General features: G+C 36.2%; 1 protein-coding gene across 2 annotated transcripts in view; it reads right to left on the bottom strand.

Moving 5' to 3' along the window:
• Positions 1-4,880: 4,880 nt before the first annotated feature.
• Positions 4,881-12,710, bottom strand: part of AGMO (alkylglycerol monooxygenase) — a 195,169-nt gene continuing 187,339 nt past the window's right edge. For both annotated transcript variants that reach the window (XM_040590914.1, XM_040590913.1), the window contains exon 13: positions 4,881-5,337. In XM_040590914.1, the coding sequence (XP_040446848.1) occupies positions 5,257-5,337 (81 nt within the window). In that variant the 3' untranslated portion in view covers positions 4,881-5,256. The remainder of the gene's footprint in view (positions 5,338-12,710) is intronic.

Genomic DNA, 12,710 nt, shown 5'->3' with positions numbered 1-12,710 from the left:
TCTGATATTAATATGGAAGTGCTTCTCAGTATGTGCGATACCTTATTTTTGCTTTACCTTGCAGTTTGTACCTGCATTTCAAACTCAATATTTTTACACTTGTTTCCTCTATAGAAAGAGAAAACCCTGAAGACCACAGTACGTCTCTTGTTTGCTTTGACCAGAGCTACTGGGAGTAGTAGGTACCATGACATACTGTGGCTGAGGTCTGTGCCTGCTGAGAGCTACTGAGGGTCGTGGGCCTCCAGGGAGCTGGCTCTGTGGTCCGCTTTGTTTTAATTCCAAACTGAATAGGTCAAACACCAGCAGGGAACCAGGAAACCCAGCAAAACTCTGCCTCATGGCCATCGTATAGGGCTGTGCTGGAACCAGAGGTTTTATGGAAGAAGGATAGACCAAGAATAGTTTTTTTGCATTCAGCATTAGTAACCCCAAGAGTTTAAAAATCATGAGTCAAGCCTCATATAATTACTAGGGTGGGTTAAAAGGGAAAATACTTTAAAATATTACCTACTAAAATCTTCTTGTTTGCCTCTATATTTTTAACCTTTTATAGCTCTTGTTTTTAGCAGTCAGAAACATTTGAAACATTTGTTAAAGAAAGCAAATATGCATGGGGAAATAAAAAAAAAAAAAAAAAAGAAAAAAAAGAAAAAGCAGCAGTCACAGGATTCCAGAAGCCAGAGTCTTAAGAAAAACTTAAATTATGGGCAACATAGTTTGCATAATAGTGCAAGACATGGCAATGCTTTGAGCATTCTCTGAGAACTATTGCTCTTCTTGATGAATTCCATCCCTGAGCCATAGATCTTTGTATCACAAGTTGAAAGGCAAAGTCCAAACAACTCTTACCTTTGGTGCCATTCAGCTTAGTAGTGTCTAATCGCATGACATAAAATCCTGAAAGCTCAAAGAATTTTTTCCTGTAAAAAAGGAAGCTTTAAAAGATCTGATCAACTACCTCCTTTTAGATTATGGTTTAGGTAATGATGTCCTTAATCCCACAGACTTCAGAGAAAACTGGAGACAGGACAGACAAGAGAAGGGAGTGCTCGGTCCTTTGTATCTGGTATACACAGTTTACAACTTTACCCATCATCATTTATCCATCAAAGGGCTTTCATTTTAATGTAAAAGAACATCCTGTTAGCTACTTATGGTAACAAGGAACTGTGCAATTGTATTACTTTTAATTAATGCACCATACCAAAGCTTGACTTGCAGTAAATATTGCATCATTCTTGTTTTGTTACAGGGAATGCTCTGCCCTGATCCTGAGGTCAGCAGCAAGTTTTCGGTGACTTGAATGACACAGGGTCAGGTCTCAAGAGAACACAGGTTTCAGCTGCTTACTTCTGGGTTTTCAGTAACTTGATATTGCTGTGTACATAGTCCAGGAAAGGCCATGTGTAGGGATGTGACATTACAACAGCTGGAAAGAACCGGGGAAGTCACTTTTTTTAACACTCTTGCTGAAAAAAAGTTCTGTTTATCTACATTTTCCCTCCAAGGTGTGCCACTGGGGACTTTAATGACAAACAAAACCAAAAGGAAGTCTTAAGCAATACTGCAAATATTACAAATGTTATTTATGAAGTTTCTCAGTTGGACATGTGAGCTAGGGCTTTAGCTTGCACAGTATTTTTATTTCCAGAAACATGAAACAGTGGTTCTCTAAAAGAAAAATCATTACTTGCACAAAATCTATTATATCTGTACCTATCTCTATCACATAATTTACCTGATTTCACTTGATCCCATACAATTGTTTAAACCACACAACATGGTCAAACTCTTAAGAAACAAGCAATGGAATATTAAAAAGGTGAGGGGAGAAGGGTGGCTTACCAAAATATCACTAACATATCCTAGCAATAAGCAATCTTTGCAGTTAGCATTTAATTAATTCAATTAACTGCATGTAATATATTAACTACACATAATTCAATTCACTGGCTAGCTAGTCTCCGGAGTGTCTTGATTATATAAAAACAGAGATCTTTGGGATGACTGTTATACCTTATACAGTGGCTATAAAGACAGTATGAACTAGATCCTGTACTGGTGCAGGGTGCATAAAATATTGAAATAGTTTATATTTGAAAAAATTCATGACAAGCAAGTTGACAGGGATATAGCTACCTAACATATAGCTAATGGGAGAATGATGTGGCCAAGGGTGTTTCTATTAGCTTGTTGCTGAAACTCCCTCTTCTCTGGGAAAGGCAATCTGTAGCTTCCAGTCTGTATCCAAAAGATTGCTCACACATACCCAATGGATGTAATTGTAAAGCACAAGAGTCTTGGACACCCATGATGAGTCTGTTCAAGCCTGCAGACAGACGAGTTGTTCTCGCACTTTGTGTTGCTCAGTATGCAGTGGGAAGAATGTTGCTCCTCTCCTGCACCTCGCTTTCAAACAACCTATAGAAAATGCCAAGTCCTTAGAAGTAGGAAATTGGGATTTAAAACCCCTTGGAAAAGAGAAAATTTATTTGTCCTTTGCTTTAATGACTAGGTTGCCTTTATCAGCCACTTTTTATAAGGGATGCCGTTCTGTTAGACATGTTAGATGCTCCCAATAGTAGAACCCCCCCCACCCCCTCATTTGGCCAAACTGTGGCTGCCAAATCGAAGCTGAGGAATGTTTCATTTCCAGATTCCCATCAAGCTGAGAAATGAGACACTTTTAAGGTAGGAAAGAAAGGTTTCTGTAGAGTTCATGATCTCTGAGAAAGTAAGCTGTAGCACGGGTATTTGGATTACACTTTGTGCCTGGTTCTTGCATATTTCATTTATTAGAATTGCCCTCATATGAGTACAGCTGTTTTGTTTTGGGTAAGATCTTAGTTAAACTACTGTGCCTTTTATATTTGTCACTAGCTTATATATATTTTTTAATTTATTTGTAGGCAACTGATAGTGATAATTTATTTGTAGGCAACTGATAGTGACAAGAATGAGAAACTGGTGAATTATGTAGAACATTTACATCTTCATCTAACTTAACCTTTGAAATCCCATTCCTTTCATTACTTCATGTAATCAGTGACATTCATTAAGATATCTTTGAAATTAATTTAATTTAATTCAGATCTTCATTATTGTCCTTCCAAGACTTTTAAATGCAGAAAATGTTAAATCTTTATCCTGTTCCTGTCTCTTTTAAGGATTTATTTTGTTAAGGAAACTGAATTTCAATATGACTGGCTCTTCATTATGTTACTTAGTCATTGTATTAAACCGACCTCAAAATATTCCTGTGAGGTTGATGTCACTATTACAAATTTTTACAATATAGATACTCTAACTTATGGGGTGATGTAAGAAGTTTGTAGATTGTATTGTATTTCTGGAATCAGATTCTATAATTTTCTTAAATATTTAATAATAACTTTCTAAGGAAAAGATCTCAAACACAGTACTTTGATTATGGTGAGCAACACCATCAGTGTTGCCATCACCCCTATTGCACAGATGGAGAAATTCAGGGAAAGAGACGATAGGTTTTGGTCAGAATTGGTGGTACCAGAGAAAGCTCCTGGCTACCGCACCGGTGTGTTAGGCACAAGATTGTATTTCCACTCTTAAACTCAGAGGTATTTATTTATCCATTTCTTAAAATGGCACTGGAAGCTTACCTCATTTTGAATAAAAGTTGGAATTAAACATGTCTACAAGTATTTAAAATCTGATTTCTTCTAGGCCTTTTTCATGGGACATTTTTTTCAACTTCTCATTATGTAAAGTGAAGAAGATCCACTATTAGTCCTCTATTCAAACCCACCTTCAGTTTAGGAAGGTATTACCCTTATTTTGCATCCCAGATATTAGTACCTCTAATCAAAGTAACACCTGCTTTCTCAGTCAAATATTTCAAGGTCTTCGAAAATAATCTAAAGTGATAGGCACAAGGCATCTGACACACAAATGGAATAACTTAAAAATTGAGGTTTTAAAAAAAAAGTTATATAAAATTAAGCTGATAGTATCACTAGAGAATGGATCAATTTTATTTATGCAACATTACCATGTTTCTGACAATTTATTGGAAACATCCAATTATGTAGACAGTGGCATCTGTTACAGTCAGAGGTGGATAATATAGGTTAATTGAAAGTAGGCTGTCTAAATATGAGATGTCTTTAACATCTTAAAAGAAAATGGAATGCAAAAAAAAACCCCAATCCAAACATAAACCCATTTTTTTATCCAGGTATTGAAGCATGCAAGACAGCCTACATATTTTAGCTACTTGACTTTAAGCACTTCTAAAAGTCTTGGAGCCAAATAAAAAGTTGGAAGAGTGTGAGGAAAGAAAAACAACCTAGCTCCAGTATTTTTGCCAGTCCTGCTGTTTGGAGACTCCCTTTACCATTTGTATTTAATTTTCCTATCTTAGTACAAACCATCTTTCCAACAGCTCCTGAAAGACAAGACGTGCATCTCCCCTGAGATCACCCTGGCAGGAAATTACCAGAAATTAAGCGCCCAGCCTTGCAAATATTTTGTCACGTGAATAACATTAGACAATGGGAAACCCATGTGTAAGTGCTGGCTTGATCAGTGTCTAAAGCTGGCAACTGCAGGTGTACTCCTTAAATAATTCAGTCTAAACTGCAAGTCTGCATTATACAACACATACATCAGCCGATCTTATAGAAGATGTTTCAGCTCATACTAGTTTGAGTTATTTTATCATGCTGCTTTTAATAATTTTCTTGCCTCAACTACTCATCCTCATGTAGCTGTATGTTATGAACACCGAATTGGGCATGACACTGAGATTCTGGTGTAATTCAATCATTACGGAAAAACTGACATTCACATATGTTTACGTTTAGCCTCAATAGGAAGACAGTCAGTCACTTTATACCAGGTTACAACAAATATGATTTTAATTATTCCTCTTGTGAAAAATACTTTTCAGATAAGATTACTTACAAAATCACTGCAAAATGCAATTAGTTTTACATGGTTTCTAAGACTTTGTAATCCTTTGAATGTAAAATTACATGCTGTGAGAAAATATTTTATCTAAATTTGGGAGAAATTGCAGATTTTTTTAAAAATCAAATAAAAATGAATACACATTCCAATGAACCTTTCAAACTTTCACATGAAATCACAAACCTCTCCTATCATAAGTGAAATGATTGCGATTCAGCAAGATTCATGGCTGACTAATTCCAAGGAACTTCAAAGGTTATTCCAAGGTGATGTTCCCATAATTAAAGTGATGTTAGATCTGTTCTTTCAGTGATGTTTATCTTTAGATGAAGTGATCTGCTTCATAATTTGGATTCCCCAGAATGCAGCGCAGAGGGAAAACAAAACCTACAACAGAGAATTTAAAATGAGAAACATAAGATTTCTTAAATTATACTTGTCTGTAAATATAATGAATGGGTGAAAACAGTGAGCTTTTCAGTAGAGAAAGTATACAAGAATTCTAGGCACACTGATAAATTCACTTCAGGAGCATATGCTTTCTTTTTTCTATGGTTCTTCATCCTGTACATTCCTGTTTGAATTTGTTCTTTCTGAATGGGACCAAAACAAAATAACTGGCAAAGTCTGCATGACTGTCCCTACTTTGTGATTGGATTTGGAGTTGGAGTACTCGGAGTCATATATAATAAGACGGGACAATAATAACACCAGATGTGACACACATTCAGTGCAAAAATCTTAACTGTTTTTTTGGCAAATGATCTGAAGAATGCTGCCATGGTAAGTTGCACGGTCAGGTCCATACAACCAAAGTAGCCTTAAATAGAATCTACAGCAAAATAAGTGTTCTAGCTGCAGTAGAATAGATCAGTACTGATGCCTCAACCTACTATTTATGATGAGATATAAACTAGACTGGAAAGAACTTAAAGATGTAATATTCTTTATCTTGTCCTTGGCTTTGTGCATATTTTATTTTAGTCAGTGAATTTTAATGAAAGATCTATTAATATATATATTTAATTAGTTTACTTGCTGAAAACTGCTTTGGGATGAGTAGGAATACTCGCAGGGTAAAGTCTAATTCAGATAATAGCTTTGTCCAAAAACCAAGAAAAAGAGCAGGATAAAACGCATGTGCACGTGTATATGTGAAATTTTGTATTTTAAGTTTTCTTAAATAAACCTTTGTCTTTCATGTAGAAAAATTTCTCTAATTTAGAAAATTGAAAAACTAAGGCAGTTGTTATGGGTTACTAAAGTGAAATTTTTTACTGTGAGTTAAACAAAACATTCCATTTATACTGGAAGATGCCTTGTTGGGGTGATTTTTTTGTTTGTTTGAAGGGACAGAGAAAATTGAAAAGAAAAGGAATTTTGGGGTCAGGTTATAATATTTCTTTTTTCAGGTTAACCTGCAATCAAAAGGTACTGACTAGGAAAGCTCCATTTTTAACATAACATCATTTAACGTTCAACATTTAACAATGCATGGCCCAAAAATCTACTTCTGTCCTCATTTATACAGTCACTCACCAAAGTACATGAGATCTGAATGTCCAACATAAATAATAAATGATCATAATATCTAAAAAGGTACTCCTTTTGCACTCATTGAAGGGAACATAATGGGATCAGGTCTGATCCCTTTTCACAACATCTTTGGGACAGATACAGGCTCCATATAATCTATGCATTACATACTTAGTAGCAGGAGATGGAAATAACGCAATGCATCAGTAAGTAGAATTCCAATCAAATAAAAAAATCCAATCCCCATTCAACCTCTATCAAGACAAATTCTCCTTGACTATTTTCATTGAAGGTTTTAATTCTTCTTGAGCAAGGGTGGTAGGCTGTGTTTAAAACCTCTGATGACACTGTTGGTGCTGTATTTGTGGTCCCATTTGTAAGAAAGACTCATAAAATTCTCACCTAAAGACTTACTTATAAGAGTTTCAGACCTTTAGGTATGAAAGATTTAACTTCTTTTTTTTTTTGCTTGCATTATCACGAACACCTTGTAAAACTGCATAGCTTTATTTTACAGCTATGCAATGGAAAGACTTTTTAAGCATTGCTGCAGGCACATACTCTCCGTGTTTTGTGAGATGTTTTATTCCTTTGCTGAGATGCCTCGTAGAAGAAAACCAACTACAAATAACTCTCTGTATTTCTGATTTGGCTGTTACGTGATTGGGATGAGTATGAATCGTGACATACAGAAAATGATGACTTACATATAACACGCTCTTACTGTAGAAAAATTCTTTGTTGTGCTATCTCCAGAAACAGATCTTATCCACTTGTCATAATTAGTACTTGTCTGACACATGACTAAACTCCTTTCATTCCTCACCTCAGGAAGATCACTCCTATTCCTGGAAGATGCATTAAATATAGAAGTATTTCATTTTCAGAAGAAGCACGTTTAAGCACATTTAATGACTGAGGTGCAGGGCATTTGTTGGGGATTAATGACTGCTGGGAGATGATGATCACCTGAAGAAGCACAGCCATGGGCCATTAAGCCCCAGGAAATGTCCTCAGCTAAAGACGATTATTGCTATTACAGCCCAAAAATGAAAAAAACATCTCGCGTGAATTTTTCATTTCAAAATGGAGTGATGCAGTTTCTTCTTTCTTAATTAAATTCTTTATTGTGAAGTTCTCAAGCCACACAATCAATGCTTGCGGGGGCGTACTTCAAATTGTAGTTATTACATCCAGAATGAAAAAACCACATACTGCACATTGTGGATCTGCAGAACTAGTTTGGCTTTGTGATTCTATAAAAGTATTGATTCACTGCCTATCAATGTCAGGACTGCCAGTACTCGATGGAAATAACGTAGTCATGAAACAATAATGCTGCAAGGTTGTGGGGGATGAGGTTTGAGAAAAACCCAACCATCAGGGAAAAAAATTAAGGGGCCACATCCTCCCTTCCATGACAGCAATTCTGGCTGGCTCTACTGCTACAATGCTGACCTACCCTGAACAGAGCCAGCTGTACGGGGCTACCAAGCAGAAACTTGCTGTGTAGGTTGGAGCTCAGTTTCTTTTGATTGCTGCTATATATTTTGGAGTTACAAGGCTTGACCCACTTGAATGAACGGTGCAATCAGGTGATGTCAGCAATGGAAAGCCGAGATGATATGTGCCAGAATTTTGAGCAGACAATAGCGTGGGCAGCAGGAAGAAGCAGAAAAGCATTCCAACAGGCAACCTGAACTACAGTTGGCCAGTATGTTTCTAATGCCCCTGGGAAAACATATTTCCTGAATCCTATGTGCAGATGCTTTTCTATTTCTGTTCAACTGTCTTGCACCCTAACAGGTTTTGTTTTGGTTTGTTGGGGTTTTTTTGTTGTTTTTTTCTTTGCAGTTTCTAAATCTATTGTCACAGAAATTCTCATTCCTTCTTGTACTGTCCAAACCAATATTTGTCCTTTGATAAAAATACTCACATACCAGTCTCCTAACTCAGCCAGGTTTGAAATAAAAAAAGATAGAATTAAATAGTACTTTTCTCTATTTTTACACTGAGAAAAATCCTCCCACAAATAATATTGTATAAGAACAATAGTTTCACTTCTGTCTTCAAATGAAAAATTACTGTGGACAGTGGTCATATATGGAACAGCTAGGCCTAAAAGCGGAATTTCTCACAACTGTATATCCAGCAAAGTTAAATGCAAACTTTGTGCTGCCTTAATATAAGAACTTGTTACATTTACCTGTTCAAGTAACTACAGATTAATTATAGACTGTTCTTTAGACTGTTGGAAAAGGACAGTCCTTTTCCAAATATTTACATTACCTCCTTTCACACAGTCTTTCTATTTCCAAAGGGTCCACATTGTCTCTCTGAACAATCTAAAGAAATGTAAATAACATTACTCACAAGAACAAAGACAGCTTAACTAATGGATTGATTGCAGGACTGAGTCTGCTCTTCACAGGAAATCCCCAGGGGAGTGATCAAAGTTTATTAGGCTGTAAAGTACTTTAAAATTATCAGCTAAATTCAGGCACCCACTTCTGCATTATTAGCTTTGCTGCTGATCACTAATGTAATTTTCTGCCATTTTCTGTTTTGTAATGGCTTTCTAAATCTGAGTTGCCTAGACGCTGTGTCTTTACTTTTGCAAATTTAATCTGGATAGAATTAGAAGGCTTTAGACATTGGTCTAGATATGTAGCCAAATGTCCAAAATAGCCCTGCTTTAAGGAGGGGGAAGAGGCCTGAACCACACCACCTTAGATCCTTTCCAACCTAAATCATTCAGTGGTTCTCTGATATTTCTCAGATTCTGCCCAGACATGTTCACTCCAAATTTCACTGCAGAGGCAGTCTGCAACTGTGCAATGAATTGGCTGTATCTGGGGTACAACACCACATGAACAGCCGTGTTTATGATACTGAATTCTCTGAACATCTCTGTGCTGGCTAATGTATTCCTAGCTCTGGAGAGGGCTCAGGAAGACCAGCACATCCACATAATTCATTAGGCTGGTTGTTCACATCATAAAGTGGACCTGGTACTGGCAAGTATGATAAACGATGAGCCCTCTCAATGTGATACTGGGAATAGTTTAACTGATACTGCAAATCAAACATGATTTGCATGTTTGCAAAACCTAAAAAAAGGTTCTTTTTATATTCTCTATCTACAAATCTGGACATGACTTCTTCAAAGGCTCAAGAAATCATTTCATACTATAAATAACAAGGGCAGAGTAATTTTTAGACTTTATCTGGGAAGACTGTATCTGGGTAATGTCATTGTCCTTTTCTAGTAAAGATGGAGATCATAAACTGATATAACAGTTAATTAAAAATGCTAATATTAATAAAAAATGATTGAATAAACTACTCCAGCTTTCACAAGTACCCAGCCGGTGCATTTCCCCCATTTCTCTGCACAGGGCTGCTTCAGGTGCTGGACTCCACAGAGGAGATAGAAAATATATGTTTCAGAAATGGGGAAAGGGGTTCACTACTTCTGGAAGTCAGGATTTGGGTAATAAATGCATGGATCTTCATTCTCAGTGCAATGTTTGGAGATGAGCAGCCTGAGGTTAGTAGAGAAATGCCATGGCATTAACAGCAGATCCAGAAATCACTGATCTAGTATAGTATACAAATCAAGATTGCACTGGCAAAAGAAGTTGGAATAACAATACCTGGAAAGGGAAGCCAAGAAACAAGAAGGTTCCTTCCCTGTGTGATGCCTTCCAGACAATTGGAAATATATGGAGAAGGGAGTGGGAAGCTGAATCTACTTATTTATTCCTTTATTTATTTATTTAGGGGGGTGGGTGGGTGAAGGAACTGCGGATAGAAGGGAACAGGGATAACTGTGACAGTAGTGGCTTCATAGCATTTGTCCAAGATGTAGCAGGATGTCTGGAAATCCTCCATAAGGATTCATGACACACATACAGACTACCAGTGCAGCACACATCTCACAAATTCAGCATGTCCCTGACCTAAAACAAGGTGTAAGAGACAGTTGGCACACACAGGATTAAGCCAAGTATCTTCAACACCCACAAAGCATATTGATAGTTCACTCACAGACTGGTTTCTTGCTACTATGATATGTCTCATTAGTTTTGTACTTCATTATTAAAAGATAATGAGAAAATAATAGGCAAGCGATATATGCATCTCCTTCCTATTCTGTTAAATGTTTTAAACATTCCTTCCTTTATTAAAATATGGTCTGAGACTCTAAAGCTAGATAATGCATGAAAACATAGGCTGCAAAAGCCCCCATACCTTAAAAGGCTTATATTACCTATCCAGGAAAGACAAAGAAAGACCTGGAGAAAGGATATATATTCCTCAGTTGCTTTCACAGCTGGGCACATCCCCACTATGAAATCAAGCACACTGCAGAGATGCCTGAGCTTGCAAGAACATAAGCTGCTAAATCTCCCTCAGCACAGCACCGGGTTGACTCTGTCTTTCCTGGCATTGCACACAAGCTAGTAAGTCCCATCCCTCAGCTAAGCACATCAGGATTTTTTACACAGGCAGTGCTACTGCAGTTATATTTAGACATAAAATGGCTTATGTGTATCCAGCATGATACCTTGCATCATGTCCTCCACTCAGGAGAAACCAACCCACTGCTTCTCAAATCACTTGCATAGATATATGTATCCTATTTAGATGGTACCTATGAAATTCCTTCTCTCTTAGGTCACAGAATAATTCACAACCTAAGCAGCAGGATTTGGAAGGTTTTACCTCATTCCCCAAAAGAGAGAAAAACTCACTAAAGTGAGAAGCTTTTCTGCCATTCATGTGAATAGGAACTCCAAACCATTTTAATAATTATTATATCTTCACCTTGTGATGAGCTAATGCAAGCTGGTGACAGTGTATACCCATTAACATATATATAAACTCTTTGTATCTCAGTATAAAATTTGTTTTAAAATATTTTACTGAAACATCTGAGAATACGTCCCACAGCGCTACCTAATTCCATCTATAAATTCTTAGACCATTCTAAAACGTTTAGTGATTTCAAGTTTTCCCCAAAGTACAAACTTGTTAAACAAAAAAAATTCTTTTTAGCTGTTCAATGAACATTTAAAAATAACTTCTAGAACAAGTCTGCTTCATTGTTTTGCACATAAATGTTAAAAAAAAAAAACCACAACATTTTGTAATTATAAATTATCAATCATCATCCAGGCTTAAAAATTTAATGAAACCCTCAAACAAAATACATACTTTTTTACACATTCTGGAACATAGTATCATTTTAGAATTTGTTTATTGTTCCTTCATATTGCTTTAGTTTCATTTTTGACTACACAGTATTAAATAAAGTTCAAAGATCAACAGTTTTAGAAGTTCTTAATTCTGAAAGTCACTGTTTTTATTTTAAATATTCTGCATTTTTTCAGCCTCCATTTTCCTTCAAAGCTGAGAAACAACTGGCATGGAAATTTTCTGGATTATTGTATTTTAAATTAACAATTAAAAATAAAGCTTTCATAAAAGTTAAGATGAAAAAACTTAATCTGTAAACATACCACTTTAATCTGTTGCAGGCTAACAATCCAAATGAGATTGAAAGAGACATTAGTAGCTGTTCATTGCAGAAACAAAATATTTCAGATAGTCCTGTCTTGGTTTGGCTAAAGCTGTCAAGTTTATTTTCTTAAACATTTAAACAGGAAATGTACCCATTGAGATGAAACATCTCATTTACTCTCACACCTGTCACCAACTGTAGCATAATTACATGCACCCCACTGCATCACCTCTTGCTCAAACACAAGTTGGAGAGTAAACCAGACATCTGCAAAGAACTATTTCACTTCATATGATATTAATTAAATTATATGTAAAGAGCAGTTTAATCTCCCTTATTCAAGAAATATGAAGATCAGTTTAGTTTAATCAATAGTTTACCACAGAGAGCTTGTATTTAATCAAATCTAAATTGTTCTCTAAGGCTTAAGGTAATGTATGCTTTAAAATGCAATATTCTATGTAAGAAAGGCTGGACATGTGTATTTCGATATCCTTTTCATATGGTCATGGGTTTCAGAAAAGTTTAGGTACTGGTTAATCCTGCACTGAAGTAAGTTTTTACTTAAAAGATGAGGCAAATTCATTTAAAGGAGCCCATGCAGGAGGGACCTCTCCTTTATGCCTGCATCCTTGCCTCAAAATACAGAGAAATTGCAGCTACAGGAAGAAAAACGACTGTAGTTTGAACATGGAAC

The sequence above is a fragment of the Falco naumanni genome, chromosome 4, assembly GCF_017639655.2.
Source record: "Falco naumanni isolate bFalNau1 chromosome 4, bFalNau1.pat, whole genome shotgun sequence".
Taxonomy (NCBI): Eukaryota; Metazoa; Chordata; class Aves; order Falconiformes; family Falconidae; genus Falco; species Falco naumanni.
Note: the sequence above shows the minus strand (reverse complement) of the source record. Positions and strands in the feature narration are given on the sequence as shown.